Raw genomic sequence first — 14431 nt, forward strand, 5'->3', positions numbered from 1 at the left:
CAACTTTTACCCAAAATCAGGCAAAGCAGGCAGGTTGAGTTGCTCACAGAATCATTCCGTGATCTATCTATCTGCTAGCTCAGTCTCAAATTTGCTTGCAAGCAAACCTTCAGTCCTAAGGGAGGTTCGGCTGTGCTGAACTGAAGATCTAAAGACTAGCTAGGAAGCAAGAAGTCCAACCTGCTAATCTAAATCTTCCAGCACAGCATTTCCTGCTTCCTAGCTAATCTAAATCTCCCAGCACAGCAGAACAGATGATGGTCGGAAAAAGGAAAAATAGCAATTTAGCAAGCAAGTTGGCCGGGTAAGGAGTGAGTGGGCGGGGAGGGTTCCCACGGACCATGTGGGCTGCGCAGCCTTGTGTTTCTGCACAGCCTGGATTAATTGCTTTGTGGGGGTGCTCTGGGGGTGAGATTTCTTTGCGGCCCACCAAAATTTTCTCACGGCCCACCGGTTGGCGACTGCTGGTTTAAACTACAATTTTCTACCATCTGGGTGATCCTTCTTCTGAATTATCTATTAAAGACTGCCTAGAAAATCTGTTTATACAGTACATGAATTTGTCTCCCCAGGACAATTTTACATACGGCCTTGAGATGGTTGTGCATTCCTTCTATTTAATACAAATATCAACCTGGATACTATTGGGCTGTACAGCCCAGATGTCTGAATGGCAATAAGAATATCTTTCTTCTCCTATAACCAACCTCATTTCCATCAATTGTGCATTACAGGGATGGTGGAAATGATCCCCAATGCAGAAACTTTGCGAAAAATTCAAGTGCAGCATGGTGTGACAGGTTCCTTCAAGGATCGTCCCCTTGCAGACTGGCTACAGAAGCACAACCCCAAGGAGGATGAATATGAAAAGGTAAAGAAAATGAACAAGAAAAACAATAAAATCCTTTGCCTTAGAGTCAAATCCACAGTAATTACAAAAAGCAAAATAGAAGCTCTGTCATTTAGATTTGTTTATGTGTTTTCAGATCCATTTTTTTTGTTTATTACAGTATTGGATCAAGAAGAAGCTAGTTTTTTTAATTTGGCATTATAATAGTATTTTAAGTCTCTTAAAATGAGAAGCAATATTAAGAATCATTTTTTCCTTTACAAATTATATTATAAAATCTCTGGATGCAGTGCTTAGCCACACACACATGATTTTGGCAAATGTGATGATTGTGTTAAGTTTACCTGCAAAAAGATTTGTAAATGAGAATGTCAGGTACTGCTAAATGTCCTCAACTGATTCCAAAAAGTGGCATATCATGGGTTTTTGTTTTTTGTTTTTTTTGCTTCACACATGCATATACTGTACCTTGTAATCCTCCTTTCTATATTTTAGAAATCTCCCAAAACTTTCTCTACCCATTGCCTTACCTACCTTTCCCACTGATTCTTTTCATAGCTATTCTAAATACATCTTCATCTTTCAGGCAGTGGAGAATTTCATTTACTCCTGTGCTGGCTGCTGTGTAGCCACTTATGTTTTGGGAATCTGTGACCGGCACAATGACAACATCATGCTCAAAACAACCGGGCACATGTTCCATATTGACTTCGGAAGGTTTCTGGGTCATGCCCAGATGTTTGGCAACATCAAAAGGTGAGGGATCTTCTGAAATGGCTGCTCAAAGACTCTGCATGGCTGCTTTGAAATCCTCATAGGATTTTCTGAGAATGCATGTGCATTCCCACAAGTCATCATGCTTGGATTAGCTGTCAAAAGACATTTTATGATACTTTTTTATTATTATTTTATTTTATTTCATTTTATTTTACTGTATATGCCCACCATCTCACATAACAACTCTGAGTGGCTTATACTATATTGTTCTAAAGATTATTGTTATTATGGTTGGTCACACAGTCAGCTAGAAGTTTAGACTAGATTTTTATTATTTATTTATACAGTACTACTAAAACTCCCATGTTGATTGTTTGTAATCTTCATTTGACAAACACTACATCATGGGGTAGCAATTTTTGAACATACCTTAAATTTAATGTCCACTTCAGCTTCATTGAGAAAATGACCAAGGGTGAGAAAGGAAAGTGGCCACATTGGTTTTTCACATAAGAAATACTTTGCAACTGGATGGATTCCGTAGGATGATAGAAGCAGTCTAAGAATACCATGATGTTAACATGGAAATCACCATAGTTACACTTCAGGAGAAATGCTGTTTGATATAGAAATGCAGCTCTTGGCATTTAAATCTTTTTAAACATTTCCTGTAAAGTGAGATTCATTTGTAATGTAATACCTAAAATATTTCACTTGGATGAAAGACAACAGTACCTGGCACTTAGCTGTCTCCATTATTTGGCAACAAAAGTGAAGCTAAAATTAATGTGAAAGTAGTTTACACAAAATAAAATTAATATAAACCCAGTATAAAATTATGGTAATATTATCCATAGAAATTAAGACTAAATGACAAAACTAAGTATTTTCAGCATGCCGCCTTAGATAATACCCTAGAATCGGCTTAGCTAAAGTAATGGCACATGGAAAATAATTAATATTTTATGATAATTAAAATATAATTAACATTAAGTAAATAATAAATAATTGGTTGTTTTCCTTTCTGCGTTTTAATACTTTTTACAATACAACCTTTCTACTTCCATGTCTGTTGCCCTTAGGCAAGGCCTGCGGTTTTTCTAGGATTAACTAGAGTATAAAAAGCATTAAAAGAATTAATAAAGGAATGGGAATGCTTGCAAAAGCTCTGACTTCGGAATGTTTTACCATATATATATATATGGTATATATATATATATATATATATCCTGCTTTTATTATTTTTATAAATAATTCAAAGTAGCAAACACATCCAACACACCTTCCTCCTCCTATTTTCCCCACAACAACCCTGTGAAGTGAGTTGAGCCAAGAGAGAGAGTGACTGGCCCAAGATCATCTAGCTAGCTTCATGCCTAAGGCGAGAACTGGAACTCGGTGTTCCGCTTCTAGCTTGTTGCTTTAACCATTAGATCAAACTGGATTAACAATTATTTATTAACAAATGGTCAAATTTTTCCTGATATTTCTCTTTGTTTTTGAGATGTAATCATCATGTGATAACCAAAGCTCTTCCACTTCCTTCTAGACTCACATAACCAAATGTTATCACAATAGAGTAAAATGTAACAGAAGAAAAATTTGCATTCAATTTTCCACCAAATAAGTTATTTCAATTTGATAAAATTAGCTTTGATTCTAATGCAGCCTAATTTCCAAATTCTTTTTTTTTCACTCTGAGATGAGAAAGGAAAAAATGAAGGACAAATTCAATATTGTGTTGAAAGAGAAGGAGAATACTGTCATCTGTTTATATGTGAAAACAGTTATTAACAAAGAAAAGCGTACAATAAAAGGACTTATTAGAAGAGCTGCAAATACTCTTGTTCATTTCATTGATGCCTATGTCTCTAAGCATGAACAAAAGATAAAGCCAGAAAATGCAGATACTTAACGGTTGAAAAAATTTGCCAGACATACCTAACAAAAATACCTTGTTAAATCTGCTGTTATCTTGCTAAAATCCAAAACTGTCATTCAGATGGAATGTCCAAGAGGATGTCTAAAGAACTATAAAATATATCTGCTTGGAACGATTATCCTTGGTCATTTTAATCCATATTATTCATGGATTGGCTGGGATAGAACACACAACTAAATTGGGGGTGTACTTTGAGAAACAAAACAAATAAATACAATTTGTGTCATGCTATGTAGTTTCATTTTGAATATTTAAGTTGGTTTTACATAACAATAGAAAAAATAAAAATTAAATTTTAATATTGTTTTATAAATAATATTTCAAAAGTTGATGAAAATCTTGTTTAAGTTTGAGTTATTTCATTAACATACTTGAATGAGTGTAGTTAGGAATGAAAAAGAAGTAAGCCTTGACGTAACTACAATTAGCCACCTTGATATATATAGATGTACCTTCTCTATAGGGACCGGGCTCCATTTGTCTTCACATCAGACATGGCTTATGTTATCAATGGTGGTGATAAACCCTCCAGTCGTTTCCATGATTTTGTGGATCTCTGCTGCCAAGCTTACAACCTGATCCGGAAGCATACTCATCTCTTCCTCAATCTTTTGGGACTGGTGAGAGAACCTATTCCCCTCCCCATTGCTCATGCTCTTCAGTAATATTGCATACGTCCAGTCAGCACATTGTAATTCTTGCTGAACCCTTCATGTCAGTTGATCATTCAGGATAAGTTTTGTAGTTTTGAATATTCTCCCTTTTTCGAGCTTTGGGCAAAGATCAAGACAGAAAGTGCATAATCTCATGATTGCCCTGCCCAAAAATCTCATTTTTATTCCTGTAGCCACACAGACTAGGGACTTACTTTATTATTTTTCTTTAGACTGTATTTGTCATTTTTATCCAGCTTCCCAAGGATCTGAGTTGCTCAAATACTGTTGTTTGATAAGTTAAAGATACTGTCACAAGATGTATTGTAAGCTGCGCCAAGTAAAACTACCTTCTGCAGTTGACTGATTGTGGTTTTATCAGTACTGATGGTGTTCAAGTGGTTCTCCAGTTACTCTGGGATTGCACCCAATTGCACCATTGATATTGTTTTTGCTTTCTTTTGTCACAGTCATTCTACCCTATTTGCAGGTCTTTGAATGTTGTGATTTCTCTTGTTCTTTCTTTACTATTCTGCTGTCTCAAGATACTGCAGTGACCATTTTCCAGACTTTTTGTCATTTATGTAAATGATTCTAAAGTCTGGGGCAGATGCTCTTCTGTGAATTCTAAAGACATTGAAGTCCTTAGGATCTTCCATCTATTACTTTGTCCATTTTGTGGTCCCATCACTTTTTGCCTCAAGGCAAATAGCTGTAATGATATGCAAAAAATACTTTTAGTAACAGTATTTCAGGAAATCAGAAGTAGATATTCCATTTGTGAAGCTGGGATTCCCATTGCTCATATTTTCAACAGCTGCACCTCTTCATTTTCCAATGCTAATTTTTGATCTCTTTTTTTCACTCAGATGCTCTCCTGTGGGATTCCTGAACTCTCTGACCTTGAGGACCTAAAATATGTTTATGATGCACTTAGACCACAAGACACTGAGGCAGATGCTACTACCTATTTTACCAGGTGAGAAGATATTAGTCTTAACAATGATCATTAGAAAGTCAGAAAATGAAGTATCCAAACATCTGTGTCCCCCAAATTTTTTCACCAACACTGTTCTGGAATCTTTATCAAAATCATGGAGTAGTAACAGTCAACTTTACATCACCATATAACTTAGAATTTCCATCCTTTGATACAGATTGATAGAGTCCAGCCTGGGCAGTGTAGCCACGAAGCTCAACTTCTTCATTCACAACCTGGCCCAGATGAAGTTCACGACATCAGACTCCCGGCCAACGTTGTCATTTGCCCCGCGTGTGCACACAATCAAGACATCTAGCCGTATCGTTGACATTTTTCTTTGTCGACATGAAAAGGTCTTCAATCCCAGCAAAGGATATGTGAGTCCTTTTTATGGCCATTTTGTTAGAGGGCACTACAGTAGAGACAATGTTAGGGCAGCTGGTCTAAATAAATGATGCTTAAACAGGGGTGGGATTCAATTTTTTTAACTGGTTCTGTGGGCGTGGCTTAGTTGGTGGGTGTGGCTTGGTGGTCATGTGACTGGTGGTCATGGCTTGGTGGTCATGTTATTGGCTGGGCGTGGCCAACTCATTATCACTCACATCGAGGCACACATCTCCTTGCCTGGCCTCTCATGACTGTGAGGATGCTGCAACAGTCATAAGTGTGAGAAATGGGCATAAGTCACTTTTTTCAGTGCCATTGTAACTTTGAATGGTCATTCCAGACAAGCAAAGTACCAGCAAAGGAGGGAAAAAACTCCAGAGAAGTTCCTGAGGCAGGAAGTCTAGTCCTGCCAAGAATGTAAAAAGGGTTAATGGAGAGGCAGTTTCTGTAAGCAACACCAGAATGTTTCCTTCCTGCCTTCCTTATAGGATTAGGCCTGTAATTTCTTCTAACGACCAGTTCTCTGAACTGCTTAGAATGTTAACAACCGGTTCTAGCAAATAGGTGCGAACTGGTAGAATCCCAACCCTGCGCTTAAAGCAAGGGATAGTTTATACCACAGAAATCATGTGGAATCTGCAGTTGAACCATATGAACTTTCATCTTTGCCTTGCAGATTTATATTCTGAAGGTAAAACGAGAACACCCATCTGAGGTCACATTCATTCAGCGCACATTTGAAGAGTTCCAGGAACTGCACAACAAGCTACGCCTTATCTTCCCTTCTTCACATCTTCCAAGGTCAGTCTCCATTTTGCTTATAACCTTCATTTTTCCTTGATGCACTCCAGGGAAACTGATTGTGTATTTATTTACAATTCTCCATATGCTTTCCTGAATGAAATGCAATTTTTCTGCTAGGAAAGAATCAAAATCTGGGAATGAAGTAATTAAAAAAAGATAATCGGGCTCTTCATCTGTACATTCATAATGGGGCAATCAGTCATTTTTCAGGAAATGCATATTATCATTATTATTGACCCATCTTACGGAGTACACGAGTGGAAAAAGTTGAAATGATTTCTGATTAGGAAATAGATATAGTAGATGCGCTTATGCATATGATCATATAAACCTATTTTGAGCCTGTGTTAAAAATAACCTAAGCAAAGATATCAAGTTCAGAGACTATATAAAATGTGGCTGGATGCTGCATTCTGAATTGCAGGCATGCATTGAACACCCTGCCTTTTTGTCACTCTGCCTTTGATTCTTGCATGTTTACTAGGGCAATTATTTCTTAATAGCATGCAGTCATGCTGCAAGAAATCCTAACTTAGTTCCCTTCTTTCCATAGCTTTTTTTCTGGGAAGCACCATTTTCTGAACCTTTTTACTCCTTCTGGCTGAATGTATGGAGAGAAATCAGAATTTGGTAGTCTCACCTTTTTAACATGAAGCAATTCCTTCCACGTACAGGACTTTTAAGGAGCAACCATATCTTTGAACCCGTCTGCTTCAGAAATTTTCTTGATGGTTGGGCTCACTGCTTAAATGTTTCTTTCTCCCCCACCCAATCCAATTTTCCAGCTTCCCTAGCAGGTTTATAATTGGACGATCACGAGGAGAGGCAGCCGCTGAGAGGAGGAAAGAGGAATTGAATGGCTACATCTGGCATCTAATTCATGCAGCTCCGGAGGTTGCTGAGGTAACATGGATGAAAAGAGATTATACTAGCAACACTAAGGAGAATTTGTAGGCAAAGTCTTTAATATATAATAGTTCCACCTGAATTATTTTTCAGTTTGTCCCCAGGATTCTGGTCTAGACAATTTTGCTTGATTATTCTACCAAAAATTTAAATAGCTTATTGCTGCTCCTGAAATTACTTTACATTGCTAGTACTGAAGCACGTTGGGTCCTAGGATGCATCAAAATTGCCCTGATGCTTGATATTCTGCTAGGTTATTTGCATTGCAGAAGAGAAAGACAAGGCTGAAATCTCTTACTCTCACACATCTTTAGAGCTCTTAGCAGTGATGAATTGATATGTTAATAATATTCATGATAAGAAAAATGTCAAAAATCTCAGGTTACATATATAAGCTGAATCTTAACTCTTGGCAGTATTGGAGAGGGGACAGAAATAAGTGACACTTTATTTGCAGAACAAATGTATTGTCTCTAATGTTGAGATTTTCTTGCAGTGTGACCTGGTATACACATTTTTCCACCCTCTTCCAAGGGACGAAATTGCTGCAGGCACCAATCCGCCACCAAAGCCTGCAAGTAAATATCAGTATTATGCAAGTGGTAAAATTTATCTGCTTCAATATTCCATGTTTGGCTAATAGCTGGTCCTGAGTAGAATACATAAAATAAGAATATTTTCATGCAGCCTATCATGGGGTAAAGTCCATTGTGCATTCCATTAGAGCAGGGGTGTCAAATTCCCAGCCCATGGGCCGGATGCATCACGTGCTGGCCATACCCATGTCTGGTTTAGCGAAGGGGGGGGGAAATCATGATACATCACGTGATGCCACTGTGATGCTGTGAGTTTGACACCCCTGCATTAGGGGAGAAAACAATCTTGATTATTTGACTATTTCTTCCTAAGAACTTATTCAGGGTGGCTATATATTTTTTAGGATCTGAACTGTACTTATAATGATCAACAAGAGGCAACACACAAGCAGTTTCATTCTGTTTGGAATTAATCAGACATACATAGCCACATATTTATGGAGTTTAAACCTTCTCCTGGGAATTGCATTCATGGATCTTTGTTTGTTTAGATAACTATGTTGAACGAACAGACGAACACAATACAGAAGCCTGATGATGGCAGATGAGATTCTGCCGAAACGTTGCTACAACTTTAAAAGCACAACTATAATGTCATGGGAAAATACCCGAACAAAGCTGAATACCATATATATGTGTGTGTGTGTGTGTGTTTTCTGAGGTTTTTGCGGGTATTTGTATGTGGATCTTTGGTTATTCGGGTTTTCTCCCACGTAAAATTGAAAGTATCTAGGCGACGTTTCGATGAAGTCTCATTCATCATCTTCAGGCTTGTGTCTTCGGCTTTGTGCTTCTCGGAGTAATTTTACGCGGGAGAAAACCCAAATAACCAAAGAATACACACACACACACACACACACACACACACACACACTGTATCCTGATATGCAGAATCTATATTTAGAATGTTATATACAATATAGCATGATTTTGTAAGCTCTAAGCACTTAACAACCACACTTAATAACAATCATTGGGACAACAATTTTCATTGCTAAGCATTGGAAAGCTAATCAGTTGTAAAGCGCGATGTCATGTAACTTTATCTCTTTGAGATGAAAATTACAACACTTCTGGTTGCTGTTCTTAAGCAATCTCACAATCGTTAAACACAACTTCATGTGGTCGCCATTTATGACCTCCTATTGACTTCCTCGTTGACTGTGCTTATAGAAAGCTGCCAAAGAAGGTTGCAGATGGTTTCACGTGATCATGGAATGCTGTGACTTCATAATTGTGAGCCAGGTGCCCAGTGCCTTGATCGCAATCATATAACAGCAGGGATGTTGCAACTGATGTAAGACAAGGCCCTGTCTTAAGTACTCATTCAGACATAAGTCTGAACAGTTGCAAAACAAGTGGTCGTTAAGTAAGGACCACTTATATATATTCTATGAAGTGTTTTTACTAATATTGTCCATCAGACAGTACACAACCCATTTCACTGTGTTTGGAACTCATCTGATACACATAAATACAGATCCTATGGGCTTCAGTCCTATGATGATGATGTTATCCATTCAGTTGTGTCTGACCCTTGGTGATTCTATGGGCTAGGTCTTTCCACATCTTCTGAACTTGCACTACTTCTTTATCAATCCTATAGAGGAGGTGTCCCCAATGGCCATGGACCCATGGCTGCACAAGTGAGCAAAGCTTCATCTGCACATGCACAGAATCTAAGTAACATATGAAACCATGCCCCCACTCCCCAATCCATGGGAATTTTTTTTTTTCATGGAACTGGTGCTGGAACCCAAAAGGTCGGAGGCAGCTGCTATAGAGAACCCTTTAGACTTTTAACAAACATAACATTTCTTACATTGACTCAAGCAATTAAATTGAGAACTGGTGTATCAGTTAACATGGGGGAAAATATATAGGATATTAAGTTACATTGATTTTGTATTAATATTCTTTATATTTTATATTTTTAAAAGGGATTTTCAAAAATAGGACAAAGAAATGTTTTTTCAAAAAACTACAAGCATTTCTGCTCTTCGTAGCTGTTCCTATCTCTGCTACTAAGCAAAATATAATTTTATTTCATATTCCTTTTTCTTAGATGCTGTGTGGTCCCAACCAGTTGGAAAAGTCGGTGGAGAGGTGAAATTATCAATCTCCTATAAGAACAACAAGCTCTTTATAATGGTGATGCATATCCGTGGCCTCGTGAGTGCTTAACATTAGCTATTCTAATGGTGTCTTCTAACCAATCTTCTGCACATTTATACAGCCCAAAGAACTCATTAATCTAATCGATTTAATTTCTCTCTTTTAGCAGCCTATTCAGGATGGCAGTGATCCTGATCCTTATGTTAAGACTTATCTTCTGCCCGATCCTCAGAAAACCACCAAGAGGAAAACCAAAGTTGCTCGAAAAACTTGCAATCCAACTTACAATGAAATGGTATTTGTTTGTTCACCTTGTGTTAATGAAGTAGCCCTTGCATAGATTCAGAAATCCCAAGGTTAAGCAGAGTTGGAGCAGATAAAGTGGTGGGCTGACACATTCTGAAAGCATTGTAGAATTTGAAAAGAGATGAATTTACTTTTTGAGCTCGCTGCTTGCCTGATTCTGGAGATTTAACATTTATAGAGTGGATTCAATTCCAAAACCTTTGTTGAAATTATCAATTTGCTTAGGCTAGAATATAGACCATTCATTCTGGCAAAAATTGTGTGAAATAAGCTCTTACTTCAGTGCAGCATACACAACTACAACCATCAAAACTTCTAATTAACATGGTATAAGTTTTGTACAGAGAATTACAATCTGATGCTTTGCTTCTTGCTTCTCATAGTTGCAAAACTGAGGTGCAGTTGCTATGCAGTAGGCCGATCTATCAACAGTAGCCAGATCTGTCTAGGAATCTGCAGGCACCAAAATATTGTCTTATCCATTAATGTGTTGCCAATTGAAATTATCTTATTCAATTTGCATGGATTAGAAGAATTATAAAATAGATTTGTTGTGTATTTGAAGGATTATAAAATGGATTAATGAAACAATAAATTAGGGAAATAACCTAGTAATAAAATGTACGCATTTCATAAACAATCTAAGGTAGTGGCATCCCTAGGTAATATAGGGGAAGAAATCTCAAACCCAACAGCCAATCTAAGAGATGATGCTAGGAAGCAGGATATTGTGATTTTAGGCATTGTGATTATCTAGTTATCGGGCTATACTAACCATATTATTCTAGCAAATATAGTGATATCTTTAATAGGAAGGGGTCAAAGGAAATTGACTTCAAAAAAATACACTTCTGTATAATGATTTTATAATTTTAGAATAAATTTTATTTTAAATAGTATATTAGAATATACTTTACCTTTGCCTTAATTACTTTTTCATCACCATAGTAACTGCAAACAGTTGCTAACAAGGTACTTGCTAAATGAGGATTACGTGCATTTTAGGAGAAAGTTAGATGTGAGAAGGTTAATGTTTTGCAATTTTTGGTATCTTCCAGCTTGTCTATGATGGAATTCCTAAAGGAGATCTACATCAGCGGGAGCTGCATCTGAGTGTCCTGAGTGAAGAGGGCTTTTGGGAAAACATCCTCCTTGGCGAGGTTATAATCAGACTACGGGATTTAGATCTGACACAAGAGAAGATGGGTTGGTTTGAACTGGGCTCTAGGAGCCATGGGATCATGTGAGAAGCAGGAAGGCAGCCTTAGTGTCTTTGGAACTACTTCGGCCCATGGAAGTCCTTGGGAACTAATGCATGTTCCAGGAGTTGTATCCTGGTATAAAACTCAAAGGATTTAATTCGAATAAGAAGATGGACATTTTGTTTCTGTGCAAATGAAGAGTTAATTTCCTGTGGAGAGTGAACATGTTGGGGTTAAGTCATGATAGGGAATCCTATGACTTGAAATGGCTGCTGTAGACTTTTATCTTTGAATACATTTACCTTGTGTCAAGGGAGCAATGACTTAACTGAGGGGGAGGGTTTAAATATTAAAGGCTTCCCCCTCCCCTTTGAGATATTTTTTATTTTAAAACAATTTGAGGCCAGATGTGAATTGTAGGATGGAATCTAGATGGAGAGGAATGCTATAAATTAAGTTCTTATTGGACTTTTATAAGGTATTTTTTATTTTAAAGGAACATTTACATAAGTATGTGTGATGGGTTGGGAGATATGTGGATTCAGTATGAATGGAAGATTTAAACCCTTATCTCTGGGACAGGAGCTAATGTGCTCCAACACAAGCCATCGTGGAGACATTGCTTCCAAAGGAGAGCAGTAGTACTTGCACAAGCGTAGAACTTACATTTTTGATTTCTTATAATATGTAATCTAAAAAGCATGCTCTCCTAGATAAACATCTGTACTCATTTGGAGAAAGCAGAAGGCAACTCTATTGTTGACTGCAACAGTGCAGAAACAAAGGCCTTGACCTTAACATGTCTAAAAGCAATGTCTTATTTTTCAATCTTAGCTTTTCTAAATTGTCTCTTACATATATGGTGTTCTAGTCAGTCTCAAGAGATTGGATGGGATAATTTGTGGTAAGTCTTAGAAGCAAAGTGTTTTTCATTTACCCAAGCTAGGGAGTCATTGGAAGTCCGCTTTCATAATCACCAGTGTCAAAGAACTGATTCTTTAGATTAGCTAACGATCCCTTTACCCATCCATTTGTAAAGGATGGTCATTTATTTCCAGGCTACTTGATTGAAATAAATAACATATTAATGAGACTTTAAAACCTTTATTCAGGCTTTTCTTCCAAGATGGCAGGTGAGAGGCAAAGTGACTGGAACTTCTGAAAGTATTTGTGCATTATGACATTACTGTAACATCTCTTTAAAGCTATTGGCACTGGCAAACTGCATTGTTGTCCTTTCTCAGAGAAGTAAAACTTTAAAGAAAATGATGTGGGGATAGAGAAATTACCAACTATGAAAACTTTTTTCTCTTAAGAATAGATAATTGCTGTTGGTTTTTTATTATTTTTAAAAGAGACAAAGAGTTTTTCCACAAGAACGTCCACATCAATGGTGGGATTCAAATTTTTTTACTACCGGTTCTGTGGGTGTGGCTTGGTGGGCGTGGCAGGGGAAGGATACTGTAAAATCTCCAGTCAGAGGTGGTATTTGCCGGTTCTCCGAACTACTCAAAATTTCTGCTACTGGTTCTCCAGAACTGGTCACAACCTGCTGAATGCCACCTCTGGTCCACACCACTACCTTGCCTCAATGCCTACCATCTTCTAGCTCTTGCTGAACTGTTTACAGCAGGAACTCACAAAAAATGGCATGTTTCTCAGGATATGAAAATGTGAACTCAAAAGGTTTTTTTTTAAAGTAGTTATTCATGCCGAGTTCAGTTTGGAGGAAAAAGCAAACTTGTGGGAGAAATCAATTTTTCCCCACTTTTGAGCTGACAGCTTTTTTTTACTTTGTGTAATGATGTAACTGGATTTCAAAGAGACAACTACATGAGTGAATTTGGGGCATGACCTTTGATTATATCTTCCATTCTATAGGAAATGAGATAAAGGTGGCATCTTATGAATACCTGTGTCTTTTTACGTTGTAAAATGGTGACATTGGAAATAAATAAAGGAATTGGAATGCAATAGAGACTGTAGCATATCCATTTTAATAGCAAAAGGACTGAAAATATATGTGCTTTTTCAAATAACTACGGCATCAACATAAAATATTGTAAGATTTCCTCCAATGTACTGTAAAAATGGGTTGAACTATAGCCCATTCTGACTTATTAGAAAAGTAAGGATAGAAAATTAGTAGCTCACCCCAAATATTGTTTCCCTACTTCTTTAGATGCATTTAGAGAAAACTAGTAATACTTTAAAATTACATGAAGAAATTACATTCCTAATTCCTCATTCATAGTATATTCTCTTGTATAAAACAGAAGTTAAACTCTTGGAATAGTTCTTCATGAAAATAGAAATTTACAATTTTCCTTTAAAAAGAGCTTTCCATATAAATAGAATCAACAGGAAAAATAACCTCAGAGCAGTTATGTCTATAGTCTTTATTATTCTATTTTTGATTCTCCGATTACTGATGGCTCAGGAAATGACAAGAAAGTATTTCACATGAATTTCTTGGTCATTTCACTTCTGTTTTCCCCTAGTTTCAACACTGGAAAAGAGTTGTGCCTCTTTATTCCAATGCATTCTTATATTCTAACTTCAGCTGTGCTAGCGGGTCTGTGTGATGTAAGAAGCCTGCCTCTCTGGAACACTGCTCAAAAAAATAAAGGGAACCACAAAAATAAGACATCCTAGATCTGAATGAATGAAATATTCTTATTAAATATTTTGTTCATTACATAGTTGAATGTGCTGACAACAAAATCACACAAAAATTATCAATGCCAATCAACTTTAGCAACCCATGAAGGTCTGGATTTGGAGTTACACTCAAAATTAAAGTGGAAAAAACCACTTTAGGCTGATCCAACTTTGATGTAATGTCCTTAAAACAAGTCAAAATGAGGTTCAGTAGTGTATGTGGCCTCCACGTGCCTGTATAACCTCTCTACAACACCTGGGCATGCTCCTGAGATGGCGGATGGTCTCCTGAGGGATCTCCTCCCACACC

General features: G+C 37.2%; 1 protein-coding gene across 4 annotated transcripts in view; it reads left to right on the forward strand.

The window, feature by feature from the left end:
- Positions 1-13434, forward strand: part of PIK3C2B (phosphatidylinositol-4-phosphate 3-kinase catalytic subunit type 2 beta) — a 94377-nt gene extending 80943 nt beyond the window's left edge. For all 4 annotated transcript variants that reach the window (XM_087929446.1, XM_026715564.2, XM_087929447.1 and 1 more), the window contains 11 exons: positions 735-871; positions 1437-1606; positions 3973-4129; positions 5032-5141; positions 5320-5521; positions 6208-6332; positions 7121-7238; positions 7738-7819; positions 9903-10009; positions 10119-10247; positions 11317-13434. In XM_087929446.1, the coding sequence (XP_087785572.1) occupies positions 735-871; positions 1437-1606; positions 3973-4129; positions 5032-5141; positions 5320-5521; positions 6208-6332; positions 7121-7238; positions 7738-7819; positions 9903-10009; positions 10119-10247; positions 11317-11505 (1526 nt within the window). In that variant the 3' untranslated portion in view covers positions 11506-13434. The remainder of the gene's footprint in view (positions 1-734; positions 872-1436; positions 1607-3972; positions 4130-5031; positions 5142-5319; positions 5522-6207; positions 6333-7120; positions 7239-7737; positions 7820-9902; positions 10010-10118; positions 10248-11316) is intronic.
- Positions 13435-14431: the final 997 nt, after the last annotated feature.

The sequence above is a fragment of the Pseudonaja textilis genome, chromosome 3 (assembly GCF_049901715.1).
Source record: "Pseudonaja textilis isolate UNSWEBS1 chromosome 3, rPseTex1.2, whole genome shotgun sequence".
NCBI classification, from domain to species: domain Eukaryota; kingdom Metazoa; phylum Chordata; class Lepidosauria; order Squamata; family Elapidae; genus Pseudonaja; species Pseudonaja textilis.